Source organism: Sorex fumeus, unplaced genomic scaffold (genome assembly GCF_029834395.1).
Source record: "Sorex fumeus unplaced genomic scaffold, SorFum_2.1 ptg000043l, whole genome shotgun sequence".
Lineage (NCBI taxonomy): Eukaryota > Metazoa > Chordata > Mammalia > Eulipotyphla > Soricidae > Sorex > Sorex fumeus.
This window is the reverse complement of record NW_026606100.1, coordinates 5,699,784-5,726,923: the sequence shown is the minus strand read 5'-3', so window position 1 is coordinate 5,726,923 and position 27,140 is coordinate 5,699,784. Positions and strand designations below refer to the sequence as shown.

The 27,140-nt window shown below is 64.1% G+C and overlaps 1 protein-coding gene across 1 annotated transcript; it reads left to right on the top strand.

Moving 5' to 3' along the window:
* The first annotated feature begins 1,184 nt into the window (after positions 1-1,184).
* RTN4R (reticulon 4 receptor) lies at positions 1,185-23,252 on the top strand. The gene is made up of 2 exons (XM_056120541.1): positions 1,185-1,376; positions 21,877-23,252. The coding sequence occupies exons 1-2, from the start codon at positions 1,355-1,357 to the stop codon at positions 23,250-23,252; spliced, it is 1,398 nt and encodes a 465-aa protein (XP_055976516.1). The 5' UTR covers positions 1,185-1,354.
* The last annotated feature ends 3,888 nt before the right edge of the window (positions 23,253-27,140 follow it).

Sequence of the window (27,140 nt, the reverse complement as noted above, 5' to 3'; positions counted from 1 at the left end):
GTCGAGCCAGGGCCTGGGACTTCCCGGACAGTCTTTGGGCTGCATATCAGCAGGGAGCACTGCTAGGGATCCCGGGATGGGGAAGCCAGGATCTAGGCCAGGACACTGCAGTCACTGGTATGAGTCCGGGGACGGGAAGACAGCTGTCCATCCTCATGGCCCTTGTACCTGCAGGGTGGGCAGTAGGCCCCAGGATGCGGTTAGGAGCATGAGCCAGGCCGACAGGAAGCAGGAGAGGAAAGGAAGATGGGCTGGACCCATCTTGGGGGATGAGGGCCAGGGCGGGTCACTGGTCTCTGGCTTTGTAGATTGGGGTGCCAAGGGGCTGGGCTCAGAGTGAATCCCAGTGTGGAGTCCCGTTCCACAGGAGGTAACAGCTGGGGGCACGGAAGAAGTAGGGTGACCTCTCCCAGGGCCCTGAGGAACGTCTCTGAGACGTTGAGGGGTTTCTTTTAGTGCTGGGTCTTGCTGTGGGGGCGGGGATCCCGCCGAAGCGCTGGTGCTCAAGGGACCGCGCCCAGCAGCCGGGCTAGGGCTGAGAGGGGCACGCAGCATGCAGCGCCTGGGCGTCTCTCGGCTGCTTTCAAGGGAAGCACGGAGCAAACCCACTTCAGCACACGGTTTGCTGGACAGCGGAAAGGAGGCGCCGAGGTTCTTCCCGGGGGCTAGGGCGGCCGTGGACCCGCCTGGCAAAAGGCGACGCCCAGGCGTCCGTCGAAGCCCTTCTCCCCGGCGTCCGGAACACGGCCCGGACCGGCACACCTGGGCCGGTCGGGGCGCCGCCACGCCCCGGCTCGGGCGCCCCCAACCCTCCCGGCCGGGGCGCCATCCCCGCGGCCGCCTGCAGGGGCCGCCGCCTCTTCGGAAATGCTCCGCCTTTGTCTGGAGCGCGGGGCCGGGGCGGCGGGCGGCGGGCGTGCGGGCGGGCGGAGCGCCTCCTGCGGCCCGGCCAGCGCGGCCCGCGCCCCTCCCGGCCCGGGCATCCCCGCCGCACCCCGCCGCCCGCGCGCAGGTGAGCGCCCCGCCCGCCGGAGGCCCCGCCCCGCCCCGCCCCGGCCTGCGCGGGCACCGGGCGGGCTCCGCGCGCGTCGAACCACATGATCCCATAAAACATTCATCGGCTCCCGGCCCGCGCCGCGAGCGCCCGCCAGCCGCGCCGCCGCCCTCCGCGCCCTGCGCGCCCGCCAGCCCCGCCAGCCCCGCCGAGCGCCCAGCCGAGCGCGCCAGCCTCGTCCCGCGGCCGGGCCGGGCCGGGCCGGAGCGGCGGCGCCTGAATGCGGCCCCGGCCGCGGGGAGACGGGCGCCGGCCCCCGAGCGACTTTCGGATCGGCTCGCGCCCCGCCCGACCCCGACGATGAAGAGGGCGTCCTCGGGAGGTGAGTGCCGCGCCGCGCCCGCGCCGCCGTGCCCGAGCCGCAGGGGCCCCTGCCCCGGGCTGCCGCGGCGGCCGGCCCGAGGGTCACCCGGCCGCCCCGAGGCCACCGCAGTGCCGCGCCGGGCTCGGGGCTCGCGGCTGCTCGGGGCGGGGGGAGGGGGCCCGGGAGGGCGGAGCCCGCGGCGGCAGGAAAAGTTGCGGCTTCCCGGGGAAAGTTGGCGGCGGCGGCGGGACCGGGGGGTCGGCGGGTCGGGGGCCCCCGGACGCACGCGAGGTCGGGACCGAGGTGGCGGCTGCGGGCTGCGAAGGGTGGGGTCCGGCCCCCGCGCGCCCCGGTCGCGAAGGGGTTAATGAGGATTGGAGCCCCGACCGAGGCGGGGGTGGCTGGGGGGTCCACCTGCCTCCACCGGCGTCCTCGTACCCGTCTAGTCCGGTTCGGGTCCTGTCATTTCCACCCCCGCCCCCCGGGTCAGGCCACAGCTGGATGAATGGGGCCCACTGTCGGCAGCAGAGGGCGTGAGGGGGCGGGGCTGGGCCAGCGCTGTCCCCCACAGCCCCACCCGGGCGGGCGTGGACAGAGCGCTCCGAACCCCCGGAACACCTCCGACCCGCAGCCTGAGGGCCATTGCGGGGCCGAGCGGAGGAACCCAGCCCGGCGCGGGCAGCGACTCAAAGCGGCCCCTCCCGGGACCCCCACCCCGCGGCGGTGAGGTCCTGAGAACTGGGGTGCTGGAGAGGAGGGCGGTGTCTTGACCGCGGGTGAGGGGAGTCCTGGCTGGAGGGCACTCCCAGGTGCCCGCCCCTACTGCCCTGCTGATGTCCACCTTGCCGCAGGCTGCACCCACGTTGCCTTGCACGTGCCCGCGTCTACAGGGGCTGCACACTCGCGCGCTGCATGTGCGCGTACATGCCGCACACACGCCGTCAGTGCACGTCAGTGTCCTCGCCCGCCTGCACGCCCACGGGCACACATGCATGCACATAGCATGTGCCGCTGTGTTCTCCCTGCCGGGCTTGCTGGGGCCCCTCGGCAGCGCCCGCTCCGGGCGCTTGCAGGCACATGCGTTGAGGGAGAAGCTCTGGGCAGCCAGTGCTCACCACGAGGGACCCTAAACGCAGGAGGCTGGGTTCGCCTTGGCTGTTTGCAGAAGCCCCTGCCTCTGGGAGTGTCCTGGGAGGCTCCCCTTCCCGCCCCCACCCCCAGTCCGAGTGTGCATGCGTGAGCCTCTAACTCAGTATGCATCTGCACGTGCGTCTCCGCCGCAGCCCCTGGGTGCCTGAGGCCACATTGGCAAGTGTCTCCACTGGAGTGTGGTCACTCCTGTGTGCCCAGGCAGGCAGTGACCAGCTTGGCTGGACTCGGCAGTAGAGAGCCTGGGAATGTGGTAGGGCCCCTAGTCCCACGCTCCCAGCAACTCCCCCCCACCCCCCAGGGCTGTGGCAGCTGCTGCAGCAGACAGACAGGGACCCACGGGGGCTCGGAAGGGCCCCCATGAGCCTCCAGGTGGAGAGCGCCACCATCAGGACAGCCCCTCGTGGACTGAGCAGCTGCTGCTGCCCGGTTCAGCCGGGGCAAGTGTGAGCCCACCTCGGACTACCCGGGGGGGATCCTCGAAGGTCCAGCCCTTTGTGAAAACTGAAGGTGCCTCAGTCTCCTGTAATGGGAGCCTTACTGAGGGGTCCCTGGGTGTGAGAAGGGGTGTTGGGGACCCATTCATGCTATGGTGGTGAGAACTGGGGCCAGGGGGTCACAGAAACTGAACCAGACGCTGCCTGCACCCCTGCCACCATTACCGGTGTCCTTGTCTGCAGAATGCAGATGGGGTGCCATTACAGAGTATTTTGGGGTGACACAGGGGTGCGCCTGAAGTCAGCTTCCTTGACAGGGCAGGCAGCAGTCGCCCTTTGGCGAGTCTCGGTCTTTCTGTCTGTGAAGCGGGCACCTCTGCCCCCTCTCTTGCCTGAGAAGAGGCCAGCTGGTGTGCCTGATCAGCTCCTCCCAGCAGGGGGCTCCCTGGGTGGGGCACCTGAGACCCAACAAGCCTCAGATTGGGGTGCAAGGCGCAGCCACACGTGTATGACCTTGGGTGTGTTCCCCATCACCCCCTCCACAGCTCACCTGTGACACAGGCCCGTCCTGGGGCCACCCTCGGGAGGTGCTGGGGAGCTTTTCAAGGCAGAGGCGTCCATGGAGTTCTGACCCAGAACATGGGCCTTCAGAACACCCACTTCGGACCCCCCTTCCCCACACCTTCCCCTGGGCCCCACCCTCTCGCTTGTAGAGGGGAAGAGAGGTGTCTGGGCCTCCGGGAAGGCTGGGCAGGATGGTGCTGGGCACCCTGATGTCTTGCAAGCTGGCATCTTCCCAGTGAGACCCTGCTGGGGAAGGGGCTGGAGGAGGGGCCACGATCTGAGGGAGACACCCCACCACCTGTTGGGCCGGCTCTGGAATGTGGGGGAGAAAGTCCTGAGTTCCAGAGGGCACTACCCAGGCCCCGCACCCCATTCCAGAGCCCAGGCCTGTGCCCCCTCACACACACACTGTCCGGCTCCGCTCTGTGTGCTGCCCCTCCCCAATCCAAGGCCTGGGGACCCTCCCAGGTGAGCCCCCTGCCCCGCCTTGATTTCAGGGCTTTGTCTGATTGCCAGGGAGCTGGTGCAGCCCCAGGAGGGGAGGGGGGAGGGGCTCCCGAGGCTGCTGGAGGCTGAAGGAATCCAGCCCTGGGGCTGCGCTTCCTTCTCTCCTGGGCACCCGCCAGAAGGTCTCCTGGAGCCTCAGTCTGTGCTGGGAAAGAGATCGGGAGAAGGAGCAGGAGAAAGGAGTTTCCTGGCGAGAGAGTGTGCGTGCGTGCGTGTGCGTGAGGGCAGGGGCGTGTCTGGGGGCTGGGGGGGAGGCTGAGCCCCCTCGCCCTGGGCTCCAAATTCTTGGCTCTGCCTGGTGTGCGGCATGACTGCTGGGTTCTGACCTCTCACCTCGCCGAGGGGCTGCCAGACCCTGTGGCCACACAGGGTCCTCCTCCAGGTACAGTGGAACTGGCCAGCTGGCCCACCTGCCTCTGCTGCGGGGCCACAGCATCCCCCCACCCCACGCCGTCTGCAGCCGCTGCAGCCCTGGGGTCCCCCACACCGTGGCCTGCAGAGCCAACGGACCTCCCTGCAGTTGCGGCTTCACTCTGGGCGGTGAGTTGCCCAGTGCACCGGCTGTTCTTTCATCTGGCGCTGGCCCGTGAGACCCTCCTCGGGGGTTGGCACTGAGGGGGGACAGCCCTGCTCCCCTGAGCTCTCCCACAAAGGACAGGTCACAGACCCCCCTGGGGGTGGCACGTGGCCCCAGCAGCTGGGCCGCAGTGCCTGCAGCAGTGTCAGGGAGTGCCTGGCCCCGCTGGTCCCCGCCCCCTCCCCCACCCCCTCCCGCTCTGTGCCACGGTTTCCTCTTCTGTTGCTGCATTTGGCTCTCCCGGCAGGTCGGGAACTATTCTTGTGCATCCCGGGCGGCTGGTGGGGAGTGTGGAATCCCTTTCCCAGGAGCGCCCTCCTTTCTCTCCCGTCCCGCCCCAACCCCCCACGGGGCCCAACCTTGAGCCCACAGGGCTGGGTGCAGGGAGCCTGGCTCAGCATATGGCTTGTGTGGCCTGCCTCACCCCCGACGCAGGGAGGGCAGCAGCTTCTAAGGGCCTTGCCCTCCCACACCTGCCCAGGGCTGGGGCTGGTTTGTCCCCGTAATCTACATATCCTAGATTCCCTGGCAGGGAAGTGCCATGTGGGGTGCTGGGGGGGCATCCTCTCCCTCTGCCCCTACCTCTGCCCCTACCCAACAGTCCCTCCTCCGTGTGGCCTCCTCCTGGCCTTCTCGGGGAGGGAGAAGTATGGGGCTCTGAGCAGCCCGTGGTCCTGCGGCCAAGTCCCCAGGCCCCCAGCTCTGTAGGGCCCAGGGCCGAGCCGAGAAGGCTGGGCTGCGGTGGGCTGCGGTGGGCTGCAGGCAGAGCCGCAGGGGGCCTGGCGAGGAGCTTCCTCAGTGTTGAGCCCCTCCTGGGCCCTGGCAGGTGTTGCCAGCCAATGGCGTTGGAGGAACCGGATGGGGGGACCTTAGGTGGGGTTCTCTGGCTAGCAGGAGGCAGCACACCTTCTGGCCTGGAGCGCACGTGGTGGGGAGGTGGGCAGGGTGGACGTGGGCTTGTGCTGGCACTGAGGAAGCGCCTTTACCAAGGGGGTCTCAGAGCCTCAGGAGCGCCTGTCAGTACCTCAGATGGGCCCCCCAGTGCAAAGCACTCCTGGGCCCCACGTGGTTTGACCAGGAATCCGCTTTGGGAAGCAGCAGCACTGGTCCACGTGTGCGCCCCAGCAAGGGCCCACAGGGATGGGCGGGTCATCCCCCTCCTCCGCTGCGCCCGGCACCTGGTGGGCGGAGGGACCCCACTTCTGGCAGTGTGAGGCAGTGTGCAAATGTAACCTTTGGGTTTATGACTCTATTTCTCGGCAGCAAATGTCACGGGAAATGTCAGGCTGAGGCTGGAGATGGGGAGGAGCCCACTGAGGAGGGGGTGAGGTGTGAAGGAGGGGTCCTCTGGCCAAGGTGGGACTCTGGGCCCCTCACCTCCTCCCAGGAGCCCTCTTGGATTGCCTCAGCCGCACACCACGTCCTCACTCCGTCCCAGCCATGGTGACCTTGTTGCGATGTTGCCTGTATTCGCCTCCTGCCAGGGCCCAGATGGGGCGGGCTCAGGGACCTGCCAGGAGTCCAACCCCTGCCCCCCCCCCCCCCCCCGAGTCTGGGCAGCAGTTGGATCAGCCTGTGCAGCGCCTGCTCGTGAGTGACCTTGGGCAGGGCTGTCCTTTCCCGGTAATCTGTGACCCATGGCTCTTGCCAGACACGGGGTCCCCAGCTCAGCACCCTCGTGGGTGGGAAAAACACTGCGAGGGCCCAGCATGGGGCGGCGGGGGCACGAGCCACGGCTCCAGGTTCTCGACAGATCCACGGCTCCAGGTTCTCGACAGATCCGGGTCAGCCTGGAATCGCAGCCTCAGCCTGAGCGCCCCCCCACCCCGCACCAGCCTCACCCACCTCCGAATCTCCCTAGAATCCCGGAGCCACTCAGCAAACACCGAACTGGACGCTGCCACCCAGCCTGGGTGCCCGCCCCTGGCCTCTCCCCAGCAGCTCCACCCCCCGGCGCCCCAGCTCCCCAGGATCGGCCTCCTGTACGGCCGTCCCCACCACTGACCCCCAAGCCCAAGCCTGGGGTCCTGCTTCCTCTCTGCCCCCGAGCCCAAAGGTAGCTCAGGTCAGCCCCGACCCCTGCCTGCAGACCCATCCCCTTCTACCCCTCTCCGAGGGTTTCACGCCGCCCCCTGCCTCCCCCCATCCCCCCCCCCACTCTCTCCTCTGGCAGCTCTGTTTAGCCACTGAGCTGTTTCCTGAAACGTGCCAGCACCCCCATCCTGCCTTGGCTTCCCCATGGCCCCCAGGATGAGACTTCAGCCCCTTCAGACCTGCCTGGGGTGTGGGGGGTCTCCTAGGAACCTTCCCTCTGCCCTTTCGTGGGGAGCTGCCTGGTCCCACACACACTGTATCTGCTACACCACTTCCCCCGAGTCTAGCCCGGCCTGGATAGGGGTGCTATGAGCCGGCCCCCGGGAAGCACAAGAGCGGCTGCAGGACGTTTGCCGGAGGCCCCGCACAGGTGCCCCTGGGTGAGCCTGGGCTGGCGCCAGCGGTGGTGTGGGCAGGTGGAGCCTCCAGGCTGTGGTCCAGCGTCCACTCTGGCCGGGAGGGCCACTCCTACCTGTCATGTGGGATACTGGGAGGGGGTCAGAGGCAAGTGCTCCCCATGGGCCCCCTCCCCCGTGGGGGCCTCCCACCGCCTTACTGCCCTGGCTAAGACTTGCTGTGGAACAGTCGGACGCCCGAGTCCTTCTGGCTACCCTGCCCGAGACATCTGGGGTGGGACCCAGCAGGCGGGCGGGGAGGCAAGTGACCAGAGTGCGCCCCTCTTGGGGAGCCTCTGCGAGCCCCGTGGCCAGGAGGGCTGCCTTAGTCTGGGCCCCATATGTGGTGTGGGTGCATGTGTTTCTGGTCACGCTGAACGAAGGCCGAGGCGGGTGGCCAGGGGGTATGTAGGTTCTGGGCAGGGCCAGCAGTGAGGCAGTCTGAGTGGGGGCTGACTCTGCTGGGAGGGCGCCCAGGAACCCCAGCCTGACTGAGAAAGTAAGTCCCTTTGTCCTCAAGATGCTGCTGGGTCACCCTCTGCTTTGCTTCAGTCTTGGGGTACACTGGGAGGGGCGTCCATGGACCCTTGTTCCTGTTGGTCCTTGGGTGGGGTGGGGGGGTGCAGGCAGGGGCTATGTACCTCTCTCCACACCCAAGCACCTCTGCCCCCCCAAAACACAGCAGGAAGCAGAGTCCCAGCGGTAGGCCAGTCCGGCCAGCCTCGCAAGGGGTAACCCACCCCCTGCAGCTGCACCCGACTTCCCGGCCTCCACCTGCCTCTACACCCCTCTCCTGGGAAGCCTGGGAGGGCTCCACGCCCTTGCTCTCCCCTTCCTGGAGCAGAGTGCAGTTCTGTGTCCTCCCCCGGCCCCCACTCTCCATCCCCTCTCCCGTGTGGGTCCTGCTGGAGCCTCCCTGGGCTCTGATGGGTGAGCCTGGAGGGGATCCCGCTCCTCGGTCTCCTTGTGGGGTGCCGAGAACCCCAGCTGAAGCAGCAGCAGCGCTGCACTCTTCTTGCAGGGGGGGCTCCTAGGTGATAGGGACTGATGGGGGTGATGGGCCCGGGCACTGATCCCCGAGAGCAGCCTGCCTGGTGAGGCCCCAGCCCTCCCCCTGCCTCCCCATCCTCAGCAGGGCTAGCTGGGCACTAGATGCTGTGAGGGTGCGGGGGGCCCTGGACAGCCCCCCGAGCTTCTGCCTCCCCCATCTCAGTCAGGACTTTCAAGCAATCTTTCCACCCCATGCTGGGGTCTGAGATAGGGCCACGGGGACAGGGCGCTGCCCACACTCCCCGCCCCCACACACTCCCTGAGCCCGCCTGCTGCCCCGTGTCCAGACCATCTTTCATCTTGTGACACATTCTACATCCGAGAACCCCTGGGTGCTAGGGTAGCACTAGGGTAGCACCCCAAAATCTAGGGTGCCATGTCAGAGAAGTGCTCTAGTGGGTGCCAGTGAGGTGGTACCCACGGAAATCCCACCAAGGCCTCCCTGACCCCAGGTCTTAACACATTGATATTGGCGTGTGCCACTGGTGGCTCACACGTGATAGTGGTATCATGAACAGCTGCTGGCTGTGTGGGGCTCCTGGTAGGCAGGAAGTCTGAGAGACTCGGGGAGAAGAGAGCCCAGTGCTCAGGGCTCCTGGGCCCGAAGAGGAAGGAGCCAGGGTGAGGTGGGACTCGAGGGTAGGGGGGCACCAGGAGGGAGTGGAGGGGGCTGAGATGGAGCCTCGGGGACAGGGTCGGCTCACGTTCCCCACCCCCTCACGCCCAGAGCCCGCCTGCTGCCTGTGTCCAGGACATCTGTCATCTCCCTGCCCTAGCCCCAATTTATGTCAGGCAGAGGCTGACACGGGGACAGGTGTGACAAGTGTCTGGCTTCCTGTTCAAAAATTGGCAAAAGAAAAACTCTGCTCGTGAATATCTCCCATCTACACAGCTCACGGATGTCACCAGGTGACACATGAGCCCTAATGGACTTTTTCCACCTGCCCCAGGGTGGCCTGAAAATGGGGTGGGGGTGGGGAGCTCCCAATTCTCTGCTCCCACCCTCAGCCTGATGGGCATGACTGTGCTGCCAGTGGAGGGACCCTGGGCAGGGGGACAGTGAGAGCCAGTGTGGGGAGAGGGCCCTGCTGTCCTGGGGAGGAACCCCACCGGGGCGGGACCCTGCCTCTGCCTCGCTGGCTGCCCCATGCTGCTGACTTGGGGTTGTGGCGGGTCTGAGAACCCACAGCTCGGACAAGGCTGCGCTGTGGCTACAGCTTGGGCGGGAAGGGGGCAGGTGGGGGAAAGAGGGGGGCTCCTAGGGAGCATGCTGGGAATCGGGGGACATGCCAGACTGGGTGGGGGGTGGGTAATGAACACAGGCCTTGAGAGCTGCAGGTGTCGGGCCAGGGGCTCCGTGCACCCTGGGGGAGCTGGACCATTCTCTGCCTTGGGTCCGTTCCAAGGTGACCTGAGGGACCCCCACAGGGAGAGACCCCCGTGCATGCTTCCCACTGGGGTGTGTGAACCCTGCATTTCCTGGGCCCTCCATACCCCGAGAGTGGGGGTCTTGTAGTCAGTGCCCAGGTGATAGTCCGGAGACTGGAGACACCCACCTATGCCCCAGCCAGGCAGAGAGAGACCCAGAGTCTCTGGCCCACCCTAGGGGGGTCTCAACATGGTGGCAGGGGCTTCATGAGACGGGCTCCTGAGCTTGGCCTCACCAACCCTCCCCAGAGCAGGGCTGGGCCCCCAGCACGACACTGGCATATGAGACCCCAACAAACTGACGCAGCAGCCCTGGCTATGCCAACCTGGCGCGGCGGCCGTGCTAGAGACACCCGCCTTTGCGGGAAGCCATGGTATTTCACAGCTGGGGGTGCCACACCAAATGCCACAAGCTGAGCAGCCCAAACCACAGAAATGTGTTTTTCTCAGTTCTGGAGGCTGAGCGGGTGCTGGCGTGGTGGGCGCGGGGAGTTTGCGTCCTGCCTTGCACAGGCCGCCTCCCCGCTGGCCCCCACATTGTGGCAGCTCATGGCGGGCCTCGCTGCTTCTCTGTCAGTGTTTTTATAGGGACCACATCCTGCAGGGACAAGGGCTGGGTTGGGTATGCAGTGCCAGGATTGAATTCAGGGACTGGACCGGGGATTGAATCAGGGATGTATCAGGAACGGAGTCAGGGATTGGATCAGGGATGGATCAGGGATTAGATCAGGGATGGAGTCAGGGATGGATCAGGGATGAAGTCAGGGTCAGAGATGGAGTTAGGGATTGAATCCAAGGATGAGTCAGGGATGGATCAGGGATTAGATCAGGGATGGAGTCAGGGATGGATCAGGGATGAAGTCAGGGTCAGAGATGGAGTCAGGCATTGAATCCAGGGATTGGATCAGGGATTGGAAAAAGGATGGATTAGGGATTCAATCAGGGATGAAGTCAGGATCAGGTATGGAGTTAGGGATTGAATCCAAGGATGAGTCAGGGATGGATCAGGGATTGGATCAGGGACTGGAACAGGGATTGGAACAGGGATGAAGTCAGGATCAGGGATGGAGTCAGGCATTGAATCCAGGGATTGGATCAGGGATGAGCCAGGGATGGATTGTGGACTGGATCAGGGATTGGAAAAAGGATGGATTAGGGATTCGATCAGGGATTGGATCACGGATGGACTCAGGGTGAATCCAGGGCCTCACTTAGCCAGGCTCCCGCTCCACCCCTTCAGCTGTCTCCCCAGGGGGGTCTTTCCTTACATTGCCATTATGGCGACCCCACCCTCCAGCTCCATCTTCAAACACTTCACCTGGGGTCAAAGGCTCCGTTGTATACACTTGGGAGGGCAGGAGGTGGCACAGACACTCGGCCTGTGGCAGAGCGAGGCTCTGGCAGTGCCAGCCTTGGGTGCTGGTGCCACGTCCCTGCAACAGTGTCAGTGCTCCCATGGGCTCCCCCAGACCTGATGTCTTTGGGAAATGCTTATCCACAACCGCCCCAAGCCCCAGACCTGCCCAAAGCATTGGACTTTTCTTGCATTCGTGACACTTATGGGGTACCTTTTGTATGCTGGGTGACTGGCCATGGGCCTCCCCTGGGTGCTCAGAGCCAAGAGACTGACCAGCAGGAATCATTGATACCCCAGCCTGCTGTGCCAGCTAGAAAGGGTGGAGTTAGGTCAACAGGGCTGGGGACATCCTGGTATGGACAGAGGTGGGGAATCATGACACCCCAGGAGTCAGTTCACCAAAGTACCCCTACCCTGGGGGGCCTTTCAGAGTTGAGGTCCCTGGTGGTGTCAGACCCTGGCTAAGTCTCTCAGGGTGACCCATCCTCACAGGCTTCAGTGCTGATAGGGTGAGCCTGACTGGGACAGGGTCATCTGGCTGCACCCCAAGAGGTGTGGGGCTTTTAAGTTCACAAAGGGGTGAGGGGCTGGGGGGTCGTGGGCACTCCCCAAGCAGACAGCCCATACCCTGGTCCCTGAGGGTCTGCCCAGGACCCTGAAGGTTCGGAGTGGCAGATGTCCATCAGGAGCAGGTCCTGCCTGCCCTGTTCAGCGGCTGCCCAGTGCCTGCTGTGGGTAGTGCCCACAGATCAGGAGGTGCTTGGAGTTGGGGGCCTGCCCAAGTCTGTCTGCATCAGGGCCCGTCACGTGTTTAGTTGGAGAGGAAAGACAGGGAGGTGGGATGTTAAGGTCATTTTTGGAGGAAATCATTTAGGACATTTTTAGGGGAAAAGGCAAATGTCTTTTTGGAGCTTAATAAACTGAAGTTTGGGGGCTGGAGCAATCGCACAGTGGGTAGAATGTTTGCCTTGCATGCGGCCGACCCGAGTTTGATTCCCAGCATCCCATATTGTCCCCCAAGCACCGCCAGGAGTAATTCCTGAGTGAAGAGCCAGGAGTAACCCCCGTGCATCGCCGGGTGTGACCCAAAAAGCAAATAAATAAATAAATATATAAATAAACTGAAGTCTGGTTTCTTGGACAGGCAAGACTGCTTGGGTGGGATGAGGGTGTGGGGGTGTGGGGTGACTGGCCAGGTAGTCCCTGGGGTCCCGAAGAGGGGAGGGAGGGCGGGTGACGAGTGGGGGATGAGTGGCCCCTGAAGCCCCTGAGCCCCAATGACCAGCCAGGGCCACAATGCCCACTATGGTCGTGTCTCGGCCCTGGCCTTTCGGGAACTCCCCATCTCAGCCCACCCTGGACCCGGGGGACATCTGGGCTCTGGGTCCAGTGGGGTGGGATGGGTGATCCAGGGTTTGGAGAGCTCCCAGTGGGTGTCAGGCTGAGGGAGGTATGGAGGGGCACCTACTCTGACCCGCCAGCCCCCCTGAGAGACGCGGAGAAAGGCCCGCTGCCCCCTCCTTCCGCACACGGCACGCCTGCAGCATCTCCGGAAGTAGCCGAAATACCCTGACCTGCTTTTCCAGGCGGCGGCGGCGGCGCCTGGCCCTCCCACCCGCGCTGGTGAGAAGCCGCCAACAATTTCCATCCCAAATTGATTTCAAATAAGGAAGAGTTATCACACACAATCATATAGGAATAATTTATCACTCGTTAATAAAAGAGCAATTACTTATTCACGGTGCCCTAGCCTGCCTGCTGCAGGTCTGCATGCAGAAATAAAATTGGGGCTCTCCCGGGAGTTGAGGGGCGCCTCTCTGGGCCCTTCTGGGGCTGGGGGTGCCCTCCCGAGGGCCGCAGACCTTGCTCCCGGTATCCCATGTGTAGGCGGCTCCTCTGGTTTATCCACCGCGATGCTGCAGGTCCAAAGCGTCCCTCTCTTGGGGAGAGGCTGTGTTGTGTGAACAGGGACCCAGGCAGGGACTAGAGGCCAGGGCCCAGGGGAGGCGGTCCCTAGCAAGACTGGGAAGGACCATGCACGCAGCTAGACTTCCTGGTCTGGAGCTGCCCCGCCAGGTGTCTGGGCTCAAGAGCTAGAGTGTTCGCAGAGGCCCCCATGCATCCTTGGCCACACCTTAAGGGGGCCGAAGAGTAGAGTGTGGGGTTCAGGTGCTGCAAACACATCCTGGCCCCCTTTTTCTTTCACCCCCTTGGCCATGCCGCCCTTTGGTCTCGTATCTGCTGATACTCTCTCTTTCAGTGTACCTGTGTCTGTTTCCAGGCTTCAGTGCCAAACAGGAAGTGGCTTTCGAAAGATAGCACCGAGATCCACCAGGGCCCACTGGTGGACCTGCTGGTTATCCCTGCGCCCGAGTCTGGTCTGGAGAGCATTCTCCCTGCTCCCCAACTACACACACACACACACACACACATACACACACACACACACACACACACACACACACACCATCACCTCCTGCTTCTCTGTGTTGTTTGGGGGGGCCCTTCCCCCAGCTTCCACTTCTCCCGCCCTCTCCCCAGCTTGATTCCGCCAGTTTAGTTCATAGCCAATATTTCCCAGAGGGATCATCTCATCACGAGGACTGGGGCAAGGGCTGGGCTTTGGCGACCTTGCGCTCTTGTATGGCTTTTGATTTTTCCTGGAGTTTACAATTGACTTTGTCTTTGACGGGGGTAGAGGGTGGAGGAGGTACTCAGGGGTTGAGCCATACCCAGCAGTGCTCAGGGATCACTCCTGGTTCTGTGCTCAGGTGACTATTTGTAGTGCCGGGAAACCAAACTGGGGTCAGCCATTTGCAAGGCAAGTGTTTCACTCGCTGTACTATCTCTCTGGCCCCAACTTTATCTTTCTGTTTTGGGGACCACACCTAGAGATGCCCAAGGGCTACTCCCAGCTCTGTGGTCAGGGAAGGGATGCTCCCTGCTGGGGGGCCATGAGGTATCAGGGATCGAACCCAGTGTGCTCAGCCCTTTGAGCTGCTGTCCAGCCCTCCAGCCCTGCCTGGCTTCCCTCCAGCCCTCAGGCCTTGCTGTGTCCACCTGAGTCAGTGGTGCTCCAGCCCCTCATAGATGTCCAGGGCTTCTCCTGTTGCCCCACATCTACTTTTTTTTTTTTTTTTTTTGGCTTTTTGGGTCACACCCGGTGATGCACAGGGGTTACTCCTGGCTTTGCACTCAGGAATCACTCCTGGCGGTGCTCAGGGGACCAAATGGGATGCTGGGGTGATGTCTTGTATGGTGCCTGGGCTTGAGGGTGCTGCCTGGTCTACTCCTCAATGCTTTTCCCATGAGGAAGGGCCAGAGGGCTAGGGCACGTACTTCCAGAGATTAGTTCTTGGAGGATTTTCCTCTCTTCCTGTTCTCTCCCTGAAACTCCTGCAAGACAGCTGCTGGCCCTATATTTGACTTCTGACTCTCCTCATCTGCCTCACCGCCAACCTGTTTTCCTCTTCCTCTTCCTCTTCTTCTTCATCTTCCTCTTCCTCTCTCTCTCTCTCTCTCTCTCTCTCTCTCTCTCTCTCTCTCTCTCTCTCATTCTGGAAGATTTCCTTGACCTTCTTTCCCAATCCTTCTATTGATTTTCTGAAATTTTAGCAATTCTATATTTTTCCTCCCGGGCACTCTGCTTTCTGATTCCTGCTTCATCGCACCCTGTTCTTGTTTTAAATCCTCTTCTTCCCTGTCCCATCTCTGTGGCCTCTGTTTGCATCATCATCTCTTCCAGAGTTGTTTTTCTAGTGCCGTTCACAGGGGAAACACGAAAGGTGATTGGATGCTTTGTTGAGAGCGGGATTCGTCGGCAGGCTGAGGTGCCCTCCCATCCATGGGCCTGACATCCTGGGAAGTACTTCAGAACTGTCCTGCTGCTGTGTCCCCGATTCCTAGAAACAACGGGAAGCCCGGGGGCGGGGGGGCTTCCAGTCCCACAGATGCTAAAAAAGGGTCATGGAGAGAGGGGGTGGGGTGTTGGGTGCAGGACTGTAGCCCCAGAGAGAGACCTGCCTCCCTGCACCTGCCCCCCATCCCCTGCCCCCAGATCCTGATGCCACTTTGTATAAGCTCTGCAGTGTGCTGAGTTGCCGGGATGCTGTCCCCGGCCACTGGCAGTGTCCTCTGGTGTCCTCTGGTGTGTGTCTGATTGTTCGCAGCCTCCTTTGCGCATCCCTGTTTCTGTTCACCTCACACCCTCGGTCCTCACCTCCCCCAGCCCCCTGGGAGGCCTTCCGCCGGGTGAGGGTTTGGGTGACCCGTGCCCCGGAGTAGGGGAGGGTGGCTTCACCCCATGGTGCCGGCGCTCCCGGTGCTCTGGCACAAAGCGAGTCAGCAAACCTGTGCTGGCAAGGGACGGACATGAGCTGGTCTCAGCTGCGTGGGCCGTGCTGGCAGCGCCAGAAAGAGCCACAGTCAACACACAGGCCCGCACAACTGTTTACAAACAACGGCAGTGGCCACACCCCCGTTTGCCAGGTGCTGCGCAGTTTTGCACCTGGACCCACGGGCTCGAGAGGAGGCTTCTCAGCATCAGCATCGACACTGAGTGTCTGACCTGGCGGGGGTGGCAGGGGCAGCAGCTCGGGCTGAGACATCACTTGTCCCCCCAGAAACCCTTGTCCCCCGAGGTCCCCTGCCCATGTATCTCTCGCTGGGACCCTTGAGGGCCACATGGAGCTTCTGCAGGGTCTGGACAGGTGCTGCTTCCCCCTCTCCCACTCAGCTCTCTCCCAGGACAATCTGGGGTGCTGGGGCCGGTGGAGGCGGGCCTGCTAATTCCCCATGACCCAGAGCACTGAGCAGATAAGAAGCGCCCCAGAGGCCCAGTCGTGTCTTTCCACGGTGGGGTGCATCCTGCCGCCTGCCTTGTCCCTGACGTTTGACAAGTGCCAAGAGCTCAAGTGTGCCCTAGGACCTGCCTGCCTGTCTTCCCTGGTGCGCCCTGGCAGCCAAGAGGCCTGGGAGCCCACATCAACTGCACGTTCTGTGAGCGAGCACCAGAAGGACCCACCAGGACGTGTGCCCCTAAGTGTGTGTCCTTCTCAGGCGTGCTTTCCTGTCTTATGTAGGTGCTATCTGATGGGGTGCTCCCAGGGATGGTAGCTTCATGCAAGGGCGAATGCAGGGTCTGGAGGAGGGTGGTGGGTTGGCGAGGGCTCACCCCTGCACTGCCTTGTTGGACCTCAGTCCTGGACAGGCAGTGAGTGGCAGGGCATATGGATGGGTGGGACTCAGATGTGTGATGGTGTGGCTTTCACCCCTGGCACCCTCATGCTTCCATCCTGAGCCCATACCCAGGGCAGAGAAAGCTGTCCCAGTTCCTGGCCAGTGTCCTATATTGAACTAGCCCCGGACTGCGAGGAGGGCTGTGGAGATCGAATTCGGTGATTAGGTGGTGGGTGTCTGTCGGTCTGATGGAGTGGGGTGGAGGTACTGGCCTCCAGGGATGGGGTGGTGCAGGTGGTGTCTGGGAAGCAAGGGATTGTCCCAGCAGTTTTTGGGGGGTTGGGCGAGTCTTCAGCTGGACAGAGCCCCCAGTGCAGGACTCCCCAGAGTGGTCACTGGGGCAGTAGACATTGGACAGGAAGGCCCTGGTGGTCTTCCCCCGCCCCCCACCTTTTCTATTACTGGATCACAGTTACAAAGTGAACTACACAGTTTCAAAACTGTTCATGTTTGGGTTTCAGTCATACAATGTTCCAACACTCCTGCCTTCACCAGTGTACATTTCTCACTCTCCAGTCTTAACCAAGGAGGAGCCCCCAGGGCCCAGTCCTGAGCGTCTGTCACGGTCTGTGTGAATCTCATCCTGGTGGCAGCTCGACCCCTGAGACCCAGAGCCAACTCAGGACCCTGCAGCCTCTTCCATCCCCAACGTGGCTCCTACCACGTACCTGGCCGTCTGCCCGTGGCCCCTTGGCTGGGCCGCAAGTGCCTCAAGCCAGGATTCACATCTGGTCTCACGGCTGTCGTGGGGCTCACCTGCTGTGTTTGCTGGGCACGTGACCCAGTCTGGCCACTGGGCAGCTTCTCGATCACCTGCCCCAGGGCAGGCTGGGTATGGGGTCACGTGCCCACACCAGGGCCCCCTCCCTGCCAGTCTTGCTTTCTTTGACTTGGGAGGATCCTGGGGCGCCCCACCTGGGTCTGAGTTGACTAGAGATTGGGGGAGGGGCAGGGGATGAAGCTTGGGTTTAGTGAGGGGCGGTAGGTAGGGAAGGGAAAACTTAAGCACTTTTCAGCCTATGGGCACCATGGGTAGAGTTCTGGGGCCGGGGCCTCCACACTTAACTGTCCTCATCCGTAAAGTGGAATATAATTGGCCCCTGGCTTGCTGGCACCATGTGGCCTCGTGCGGGGCTGGGGCGGCCCCTCCCGCCATTTCCGGGCTGAGCCTCAGGCAGCTCTGACCCCCTGTCCTCACTGTGCACACGCTGGCCCAGACCTGCTTCCGCCCTGGGCCCGGCGCCCACCTGCAGGGCAGATAACCCAGCAGTGACTGAGCTGCCGCCCTCCCTGTTCTCGCCTGAGAAGACAGCTAAGGATTGGGACCTCGGGGGTGCAGAATTGACACCCCAGGGGATGCCAGACCCCAGGGAAGGGGTGTGGGGAGCTGCTGCCCCCACACCTGGTACCAGGCCAGAGGCCCAGGAAGCAGGCCGGGTGCGCTGGCCCGCACATGACTGACCGCAGGCCGGCCGGAAGGAAGGTGGGTGGTGAGTGTGAGAAGCGAGTGAGACCAGGGGGACAGATGGCCGGTGCGGGGTGGGCGGATGAGCCAGTCGCCGCAGGGGGGCCGGCGGGGTGGTGAGCAGGCAGAGGGGAGGGTGCGAGCCTGCTGCGGGGTGCCCTGACCCTCCGCCACGTGCCGATGCCACCTCCCCACCCCCACCCACAGCTATTTCTGATGCTGGCACGCGGTGCTGTGGCCTCCTCCCGTTCCTGTGGTCTGTCAAGTGGCCCTACACGGGGACATTCTCAGTGTCCAGGAGGGCCCTGAGCTGACTGGTGTCCTGGCTGGGCCTCAGCTTCCCCCCACCCCGCCCAGCCCCTTCATCACCAGCAGACCCCAGCCTGGGGGCAGCCATCAGAGCCTGACCGGACTCGGTGACCCTCTTGGTCACTGCGTGCCCCACACCCACCTGCCATCCCGAAATCTGGACTCTTGCTGCTGAGCCCACACAGCAGCCCACCCCAGGCCTGGCCAGCTGTGCTTTGTGGCCCTTCCCTCACATTCCCTGATCCCTCTGGCCTTACCAGGTGGCTGCCTCAGTTTCTCCACCACTAAGCCAGAAGGCTCCTGGTCCTGCAGAGGAGACTGGTTCTTGCGCTCCTACCTTGCTAAGCCAGTGGGGACCTTTGACGAGCCCCTGACAGTGTCTCCCATCCCATCACCCGGCCAGCACTGAGACCCCAAGGCTGCTCTGGGCCACCAGGGACCCCACCAAGGAGGACTCTGAGAGCTACACCGCCAGCTTTCAGGGCAGGCTTGGGCTGGGGGTGGGGGGTGGGGTCCCAGGAGTGGTGGAGGCAGAACACACGAGGCCTCCCCCACCTGCAGTCTCTGGTGTTGCTGTTCTGAGCTGCCCACCTCAGAGCCACTCCCTCCCCCAACCCCGGGTCCCAGGGACCCGCACCCCCCACCTGCCTCACAGGAGCTGGGGCAGGGTGAGCACTGGGGTGCTCTCTGGGGCCACCCCATCCAATGCCCAGTGCCCTCAAGCCTCTTTCCTGCCCCCATCACATGGGAGGACCCACCCCCAGCCCTAACCTCTGCCCATCAGAGCGCAGCCATCAGAGCCTGACTGGACTCTTGGCTGCTCATAAGCCAGATCCTGATCAGGGGGAGGTGAGCGCCTTGAGGTACCCAAGGAACCCCCGGATCCATCCATGCTGCGCTGAGTCTGAGAGAAGAGAAGACCCGTGTGGCAGTCAAGACGTCAAGGTGGCGGGAGAGTGATCTGGGTGCTATATTGGGGGGCTGTGGAGGGAAGTTATGGGGATTGCAGGGGTGCTGAGGGGGTGTGCATGCCCACGATGTCCCGTGTGAGAGTCAGGCTGGACTGGAGGGGCTGGTTCCTGCCCCCGCCGCCCCAGCCATGTGTGCCCGTGTGTGGACACTTAAGAACTGGGACGCCATAATGCTGGCATATGACTGGTGGAACAGAGGTGAAGGCTGGCAGGCTGGGGACTGGGAAAGGGAGGCTGTTGGGCCAGGGAACAGTCCCAGGGCTCCTCTGGGTGGGCAGGCCTGCCTGGAAATTGGGAAGACCCTCTCACTCTGGAGCTGCAGAGGCCAGCACTCCCTGGGGGTGAGCATAGGAGGGAGTGCAGAGGGGAAGGGATCAGGGAGTGGTCCAGATGAGCCTGGGGTGGGGTTGGGGGGGGCCGAGACATAGTGGGGGCGTCTCCTGGGTTCCCAGGGCCCCTGCTGTGTGTCTGAACCCATGCTGAAAAGTTGGGTTTGATTATCTCATAAAAAGATGCCCCCTCTGCTTGCTCAGCGGAGGGGTTGCCATGGAGACCAGCGGGCAGGCCCCAAGGGGGGTCGGGTTGGAGCCAATTACTGCGGCTGCGGCAAGGAGAGAGCCCACCGGCGGCCTCCCGCTGCAGGCGGGTGCAGGGGCCGTGCTTAGAAGTTGGTTTCCCCAAAGCAGTTCACGCGGCAGGAAGGGAGCCGCGCCTCTGCTCAGTGCCTCATCTGGCAGCGCTGAGCCATGGGCCACGCTGCACCGGCCCCCCCTTCACCACCACAACGTGCCTTGGCCCTGGAGCCCTGCCCAGAGCACTCTTTGAGTGGGGGGAACCCCAGGCTCCCCAAGTACCGAGCTCATTGTCTCTGGGGGCCGGGGATGGGAAGCCTGGGAGGCCCGAGGAACTGTGGGTTCTAGTGAAGCCATGGCCATGGCTGCCTGCCTCGTAGCCAGGGGACAGGGGAAGTGGCAGTGTGGCTCAGTGGGCAGCACAGTGGGTACAGTCCTGATGGGGACCATCAGCAGTGCCCAGAGGTGTGGCCCACTCCACAGCCAGGAGCTGTTGCTGCCATGGCTGGCCTGTGGCCCACTGGTAGTGGGGAAGTCCAGAGCCTGGTCTGGTGAGGCCCTGGGGTACCCTGCCCCATGCTGACACTGAGTCTCGGCGACAGCAGTGCTATTTTCTAACACAGTCCTGCCCTGTGACAGCAGGTGAGAGGCTGGTGGGAGCCGGCCTAATCAGGCTCGACTTTCCCAAGGAGGCCCCCGAAGGAGAGAGCGAGCGAGGCATGTCAGCAGTTTCAACAGAGCCACAGGCCAAGGTGCCCCGCACAGCCTCCCACGCGTGGCTAGCTGGGGGAGGCGCCCATGGGGCCAGGCCTGCCTCGCTGGGCCCCTCTCCTGGGACTACCTTGTCCCTGACAACCCGCAAATGGCCCAAGGGACAGAGAAGTGAGCCACCTCCTCGCCCCGCCCCGCCCCGCCCCGGCCAGTGTGTGTGTGTGTGTGTGTGTGTGTGTGTGTGTGTGTGTGTGTGTGTTTCCAGAAGCTGGAGTCTAGGAGCACCATGCCCGGGTCCGAGCAGGCTGGGCTCTGGGACTTGTGCCGGCATTATCCAGGCCAGCGGGACCAGTGCAGGGCCCCTCCTGCTCCAAGGCGAGAGCGCTGGGCAGGGGAGGGGGCCGGGGTTCTGTCCTCCCTTCGCCTTCGCCCGGCCTCTTGTCTGCAGAATTCTGCTCTTAGCTAGCTGCCGAGGGAGGTGCGAGCTATCAGCACAGGTGCTAGCTGTCAGCCAAGGTGCTAGCTGATAACTCAAGTGTTAGCTGATAAGCCATAACCCTCCCCGGGGGATTCACATTTTAATAGACTTAGTCCTGCAGGCTGAAAGAACCTTCTTTGGCATCTAAGGGGTGGCTCCAAGGCTGGGGCGCTAAGACAGGAGCTTAAGATTGGGGCTTGTGGCCCCTCCTGGCGAGACCAGCAGGATAGAGCCCCGGAGCCAGGGGTGGGGTGGGGGTTCCTGGCCCAGATTGCTCTTGGGAGTATCTGGCTCCCAGAGATAGAGCAGGTGTGTGTGTGGGGGGGGGGGGGGGGGGGTCTGGGAGCCTGAAGCGACCCTCCTGGAGCCCCCTCCACATGGTCATGTCACCAGAGCCAGCTGGAAAGGTCCTGCAGAGGGCGGAGGGCAGCGGGTGGTGCCTGGGCTGATTGGCTGGAAGGGGCGGAGTCCTGGCCCTGGAGATGCAGCAGAGAATGAGGCCGAGGGGCGGAGGTGTTCCGTGCCAAGGCAGGAAGCACAGGAAGTGCTGAGAGGAGGGTGTCTGGGAGCGGGCACCTGCCTGGAGGGGCCTGGGGGTGGGGCGGGGCTGTGCTTGGCCTCCTGCTTCCTGGACCAGCTGCCGCCCCTGCCCTCAGGCACCCAGACTCCTGCTCCTGGGAGAGTGCAGTGCTCTGGAGCCCTGTGACGTGATCCCCAGCACTGCGAGGGGGATCCCCAGACCCCTGCTGGGGTGGGGGGGGGAGGTGGTGGCCACTGCACTTTCCTCATCACAGCTCAGCTTCCCACAGCGGTCAGGGCAGTCCTGTGGCCTGGGCAGGTCTGACCCGCAGCCTGGCAGTGCCCTTGGCGGCAGCACTCAAAGCCGCTGAGTGGCCAGGCTATGAGTAGAAGCTCCGGGTTCTTGTGCAAACCTGAACTGGTAGGGCAGAGGGCGGGCCAGGGACAGGGTTGGGACCCATTGGGCTGGCCCTGGGGACTGTGGTCACTAGAGCCTCAAGGAGGTATCGGCAGTCATCAGTGCCTCGCCCAGAAGGGCTCCAGGCGGGCAAAAGCATGTCCCTGGGCAATGCTCGTGCAAAGCCAGTCGACCTTGTGCAGTGCTCCCCAGGCCCCAGGGACGGGTCTGCAGCCCCTGTGCCCTGCGCCCCCTCAGTCGGGGGTCCCACCTGCTCACGGCCCTCTCCTCTGCCCGCAGGGAGCCGGCTGCTGGCCTGGGTGCTCTGGCTGCAGGCGTGGCAAGTGGCAGCCCCGTGCCCCGGCGCCTGCGTGTGCTACAATGAGCCGAAGGTGACGACCAGCTGCCCGCAGCAGGGCCTCCACGCCGTGCCCGTGGACATCCCCGCCTCCAGTCAGCGCGTGTTCCTGCACGGAAATCGCATCGCGCACGTGCCGGCCGCCGGCTTCCGCGCCTGCCGCAACCTCACCATCCTGTGGCTGCACTCCAACGCGCTATCCCACATCGACGCCGCCGCCTTCGCGGGCCTGGCCCTCCTCGAGCAGCTGGACCTCAGTGACAACGCGCAGCTGCGAGCCGTGGACCCAGCCACGTTCCGCGGCCTGAGCCGCCTGCACACGCTACACCTGGACCGCTGCGGCCTGCAGGAGCTGGGCCCGGGCCTCTTCCGCGGCCTGGCCGCGCTTCAGTATCTCTACCTGCAGGACAACGGGCTGCAGGCGCTGCCCGACGACGCCTTCCGCGACCTGGGCAACCTCACGCACCTCTTCCTGCACGGCAACCGCATCCCCAGCGTGCCCGAGCGCGCCTTCCGCGGCCTGCACAGCCTCGACCGCCTGCTGCTGCACCAGAACCGCGTGGCGCGCGTGCACCCGCACGCCTTCCGGGACCTGGGCCGCCTCATGACGCTCTACCTGTTCGCCAACAACCTGTCGGCGCTGCCCGCCGACGCCCTGGCGCCCCTGCGCTCCCTGCAGTACCTGCGGCTCAACGACAACCCCTGGGTGTGCGACTGCCGCGCGCGCCCGCTCTGGGCCTGGCTGCAGCAGTTCCGCGGCTCCTCGTCCGAGCTGCCCTGCGCGCTGCCCCCGCGCCTGGCCGGCCGCGACCTCAAGCGCCTGAGCGCCCCCGACCTGGAGGGCTGCGCCGCGGCCGTCTGGACCGGGGGGCGCGCCGCCGCCGACGCGCTGGGGCTGCCCAAGTGCTGCCAGCCCGACGCGGCGGACAAGGCCTCGGTGCTGGAGGGCAGGAGCCCGGGCTCGGCGGGCAACTCGCTCAAAGGACGGCTGCCGCCCGGCGACGGCGCGCCGGGCAACGGCTCCCGCCCGCGGCACATCAACGACTCCCCGTTCGGGACCCTGCCCGGCTCGGCCGAGCCCCCGCTGAGCGCGCTGCCGCCCGAGGGCTCCGAGGCCCCGGGGCCCCCGACCTCGGGGCCCCGCCGCAGGCCCGGCTGTTCCCGCAAGAACCGCACCCGCAGCCAGTGCCGCCTGGGCCAGGCGGGCGGCGCGGGCGCGGGCGAGGCCGAGGGCTCGGGGGCGCGGCCCGGCCTCGCCTGCAGCCTCGCCCCGCTGGGCCTCGCCGTGGCGCTCTGGACGCTGCTGCGGCGCTGCTGACCGGCCCGTCCCGCCTCCCTCGGCCTCCAGGCGTGTGTACATAGGGGTCCCCTCCGCGCCACCAGCCAGCAGCGGGCAGCCAGGCCCCTCCCCGACGGACCCCGCCCGCCCGCCCCATCTCCACCCCCCATCATGTTTACAGGGTGCCGAGGAGCGTTTGTTCCAGAACGCGGCCTCGCGCCCGGATCGCGGTATATAGAGATATGCATTTTATTTTACTTGTGTAAAAATATCGGACGACGTGGAATAAAGAGCTCTTTTCTTACAGCTATGGCCTCCCGGGCTGTGAGGGCTGGGGGGGCTGCCGAGAGGGAAGGTGGGCTTGGAAGGGCAGTGCCTGCCCCCTCCCCTCCCGCGACCGGCAGCTGAAGGGGGCTGGGCGCTGCCGGCCCAGAGACCGGTGCTGACTGGGCGCGCCCCAAGGCGGGAGCTGCCCAGGAAGCGGGTTGGCTCCGCCTACCCTGCTCCCTCGACTCTGGGCTAGCCCCGCTGCCCCCAAGTGATTGAGGCCACCGGGCAGCCGAGGGAGAGGCGTGTGTGCAGGGCAAGCCTGGCTGGAGGGAGTTGGGTGGACTGGTTTGTGGGGACATATTTTTTTTTAATTTTTAATTAATTTATTTATTTTTACTAGTGAATCACCGTGAGGTACAGTTACAGAATTTTGTGCTTGCGTTTCAGTCATACAGTGTCATGTACCCATCCCTCCAGCAGTGCCCATTTTTGTGGGGACATCTTACCCTGGGCCATGCACGGCTCAGAAGTCCCAGGCTTCCCCCAGAGCCAGCCCTACCCCAGGGGTGAGGCGGTCCCCAGAGGATCTCCAAGGACCTTGGGCAGGTGGAGAGCTGTGGGGCGAGGTGGGCTTGGGCCATGTGCCCCCCGGTTGCTCACGGTCCCACTCTACACCTGCAACCCCCTGTTGGTTCAGCTGCACCTACCCAGCCCACCCCACCAGGACCCAGGCCTGTCTGCTGCTCACACACCCGCGTACACGCACACGCACACACACACATGCACACAACATGTGGTGCATGTGCAGGAGGCCCAGCTTCCATCCTCAGGGCTGCAGGGCCCCAAGAGCCACAGGAGTGACCCCCGCCCCACCAGCACTGAGCTGAGAATAGTCGATGGGTGCGGCCCCAAAACAAAAACAAACCAAAAAAAGACTTCCCTGAATTTATTTGGGCCAAAAGATGACTCAATGGGCTGGAGCGCTTGCTGTGCAGGCAGCAAACCCGGGTTCCATCTCCAACACAGCGTGGTTCCCGAACTCTGCCTGGAGAGACCCCAAAGCCCATCGGGGTAACCCAAAACCTGAAAGAAAAAAAAAGAAGTGCATCCATACGCATTCTCTGCTGCTGGGTCAGTGAGGACTCAGAGCTAAAAGGGAAGGAGGCCACGGGGACCAGGAGGGGTGGGCCGGCTCCCCCAGCCCCCAGGCAGGGTGCTGGGGGGATGAGAGAGAAGAAAACACAGTCGTCTGGGGGAGGCGGTGGGGGAGAATGGATGGTGGTGCCAGATGGCTGTGGGGGCGGCCGGGGCTCCAGAAGCCCGGGGTGGTGGGGGGTGTGCGGGGCAGATGAGCTCAGCAACAAGCCCTCTGCTTCCCCCCTCCACCCCTCCCGCCCAGCACTCCCCTGCCCAGTGATCCCATTGCCCTCTCCCAGGGTGCAGGCAGGCCCAGCTCTGTGGGGTCTGGTGCTGTGCGCCTGTAGCCCACCACCTGGCCCCCCATCCCTCCGCCTGCAGCACCAGGCCTGGAGTGTGCCAGCCTGTGCCTGGGCGTCGGTGGGCAGAGGGAGCGGAGGCAGGAGCGTCTTTATCCAGTTTTCTCCTGCGCAGCCCCTACCACTCCCCAGAAGATGCGGTAAGCTGCTAGATCGGGGGTTGGGGTGGGAGTGGGGGGCCGTGGAAGGGCTCTGCGCTGAGGCTGAGGCTCCTGCACTGCCCGACAGCCCTTTGTCGTCCCCCCCACCTCCCTGGGCCCATGCAAACTGCAGACACCTATTTGCAAAGAACCTTTGAGGCCCACCGGAGCTCCTCCGGTTGCCTGCCTCCGAAATAGGGCACTCGCTACCTCTCAGAGCGCATGCCTCCCCGGGCACTGTGACTGGAGATTGTCACCCCCAGCGGCCTGCAGCTGGGGGCTGGGGCCCATGGCAGCTCAGGAGACAGCAGGTCCCTGCCCCCGGGGAGCTGGGACTAGGCTCCTGGTCTCCCCACCCCACCCACCCTTGGCCCCACTTCTGGAGCCGCAGCTCCTGTCCTGGGCCTCTGTGCCTACCACCGGCCTGCTGGGAAGAGAAAGGGACACCCTGGTGGGGGAATCTTGCTGATGGAAGAGCAGGTGATCCCGGGAGGTCCTGGGCACAGAGAAGGGGGAGGTCCCCCAACCTTGGGGACTGTTCCCAGGGGCAGGGCTGGGGGTCTCTCTCGGGATGCTGCTTACACGTGGGTGCTTGAGCACTGGGGAATGGGGGGACACAAGAGCCAAGATAGAAGGGTGGGAGGGGGTGCAGAGGGCTGTGGCCACAAGCCACGTGCCCGTTTCCGGCAGCAGCAGAGGTGGCAGGCAGGGCTCCTGCCCTGAGCCTCCACACCGTCCCAAGGTTGGGGGTGCGGCAGGAGCGGCTTCCGTGGTTGGGGCCCGGGAGACATCTGGGCGGGGGTGTCGCGTGGGCTGTGCAGGCTGAGCTCCGGAGAAGGGCCCAGGCTGGAGGACAATTTGGGAGTCGTGAGCGTTTGGGTGATATTTACAGCCTGGGAAAGAGATGAGATCACCGACCAGCGCCAGCATGGCCGGGAGGGGCTGCGGACTCCCCTCCAGCCCGGACCCCCACCCCAGTCCTGACTCACCGGCTCTTGAGCCCGAGGGTGGGGGGCTCAGAGGACCACCAGGTCCTGCTCAGCCTCCTGGACCCCCAGCACCTGCATGGGAAGGTAATTAAAACGCGAGAAGCAGCGCGGAACAGGCAGCCCCCCCCACCCCATCCTTCCCCACCCCCTTCCGCTCCTGGGATTCTGGCCATTCCTGGCCCCATCACAGGACTCGAAGCCACAGGGTGGGTGACCTGTGCAGGCTCTAGCCCAGTGTGCAGGACAGTCGAGGTGGGTGACATCCGGGGAGGCTGAGCCACTGCAGGGCAGGCGAGGGTCCCCAGCAGGCGCTGCACTCAGGGGTCACTTCTCTGTCCCAGGAGGGTGGGGAGGGGTGCCTGTTCCCCTTGGCAGGGGCTGAGGGACTCCGGGGGCCAATGCCGTTTCCCTGCATTGGCTCAGGTCCTCAGGCAGGAGCACAGCCCTTGTTTAGCTGACTGCCCGGAGCTGTGAACAGTAATTGGAAGAATTATTTTTTAATCCTTAAATTAGTTTTGAAATAATAGAAGCAGCAGAATGTTTAGCAGCTGATGTCCAGAGGGACCGAGAACACGCTAGAAGGAAATGCATGGGGAAGCGCAGCTCGCTGAGGGGCCCGGGGCCCCAGGGCTACGGGCAGAGGCGCCGCCTCAGGGCTGTGTGCTTGCCCCCCACGTGGCCGGGTCACCCCTGTCCTCAGAGTCGGAGCCCGTGACGTGTCTGGCACGCTGACAAGGACCTGGGACCAGAGTCGCAACACAGAGTGTCTGGGCAGGGGGCTGACACCGTGGCTGGCACACGGCCCTCTCCCCACCTCAGCACCTCGTCCTGGAGGTCCCACCATCCTGGGCTCCAGCTCCTTCCCCTGAGCCCTGTCAAGCCATGGTGTCCCTTGACCTGGAAACTGGGCGTCATCTGAGCCTAGGTGTACACTCGGTCCAGGCTGTTTCCGGTCTTCTGGCCTTCGGGGAGCCCCCACACCCACAGTGAGGAGACCCCACCCACCTTTGTCACCCAGTGTCCCATAGAACC

What these genes read in the sequence shown, in the direction of transcription:
- RTN4R (XM_056120541.1), top strand. Translation starts at nt 1,355, where the DNA reads ATGAAGAGGGCGTCCTCGGGAG. An exon ending in GAAGAGGGCGTCCTCGGGAG is followed by an intron (nt 1,377 to 21,876) that starts GTGAGTGCCGCG and finishes CTCTGCCCGCAG; the next exon opens with GGAGCCGGCTGCTGGCCTGG.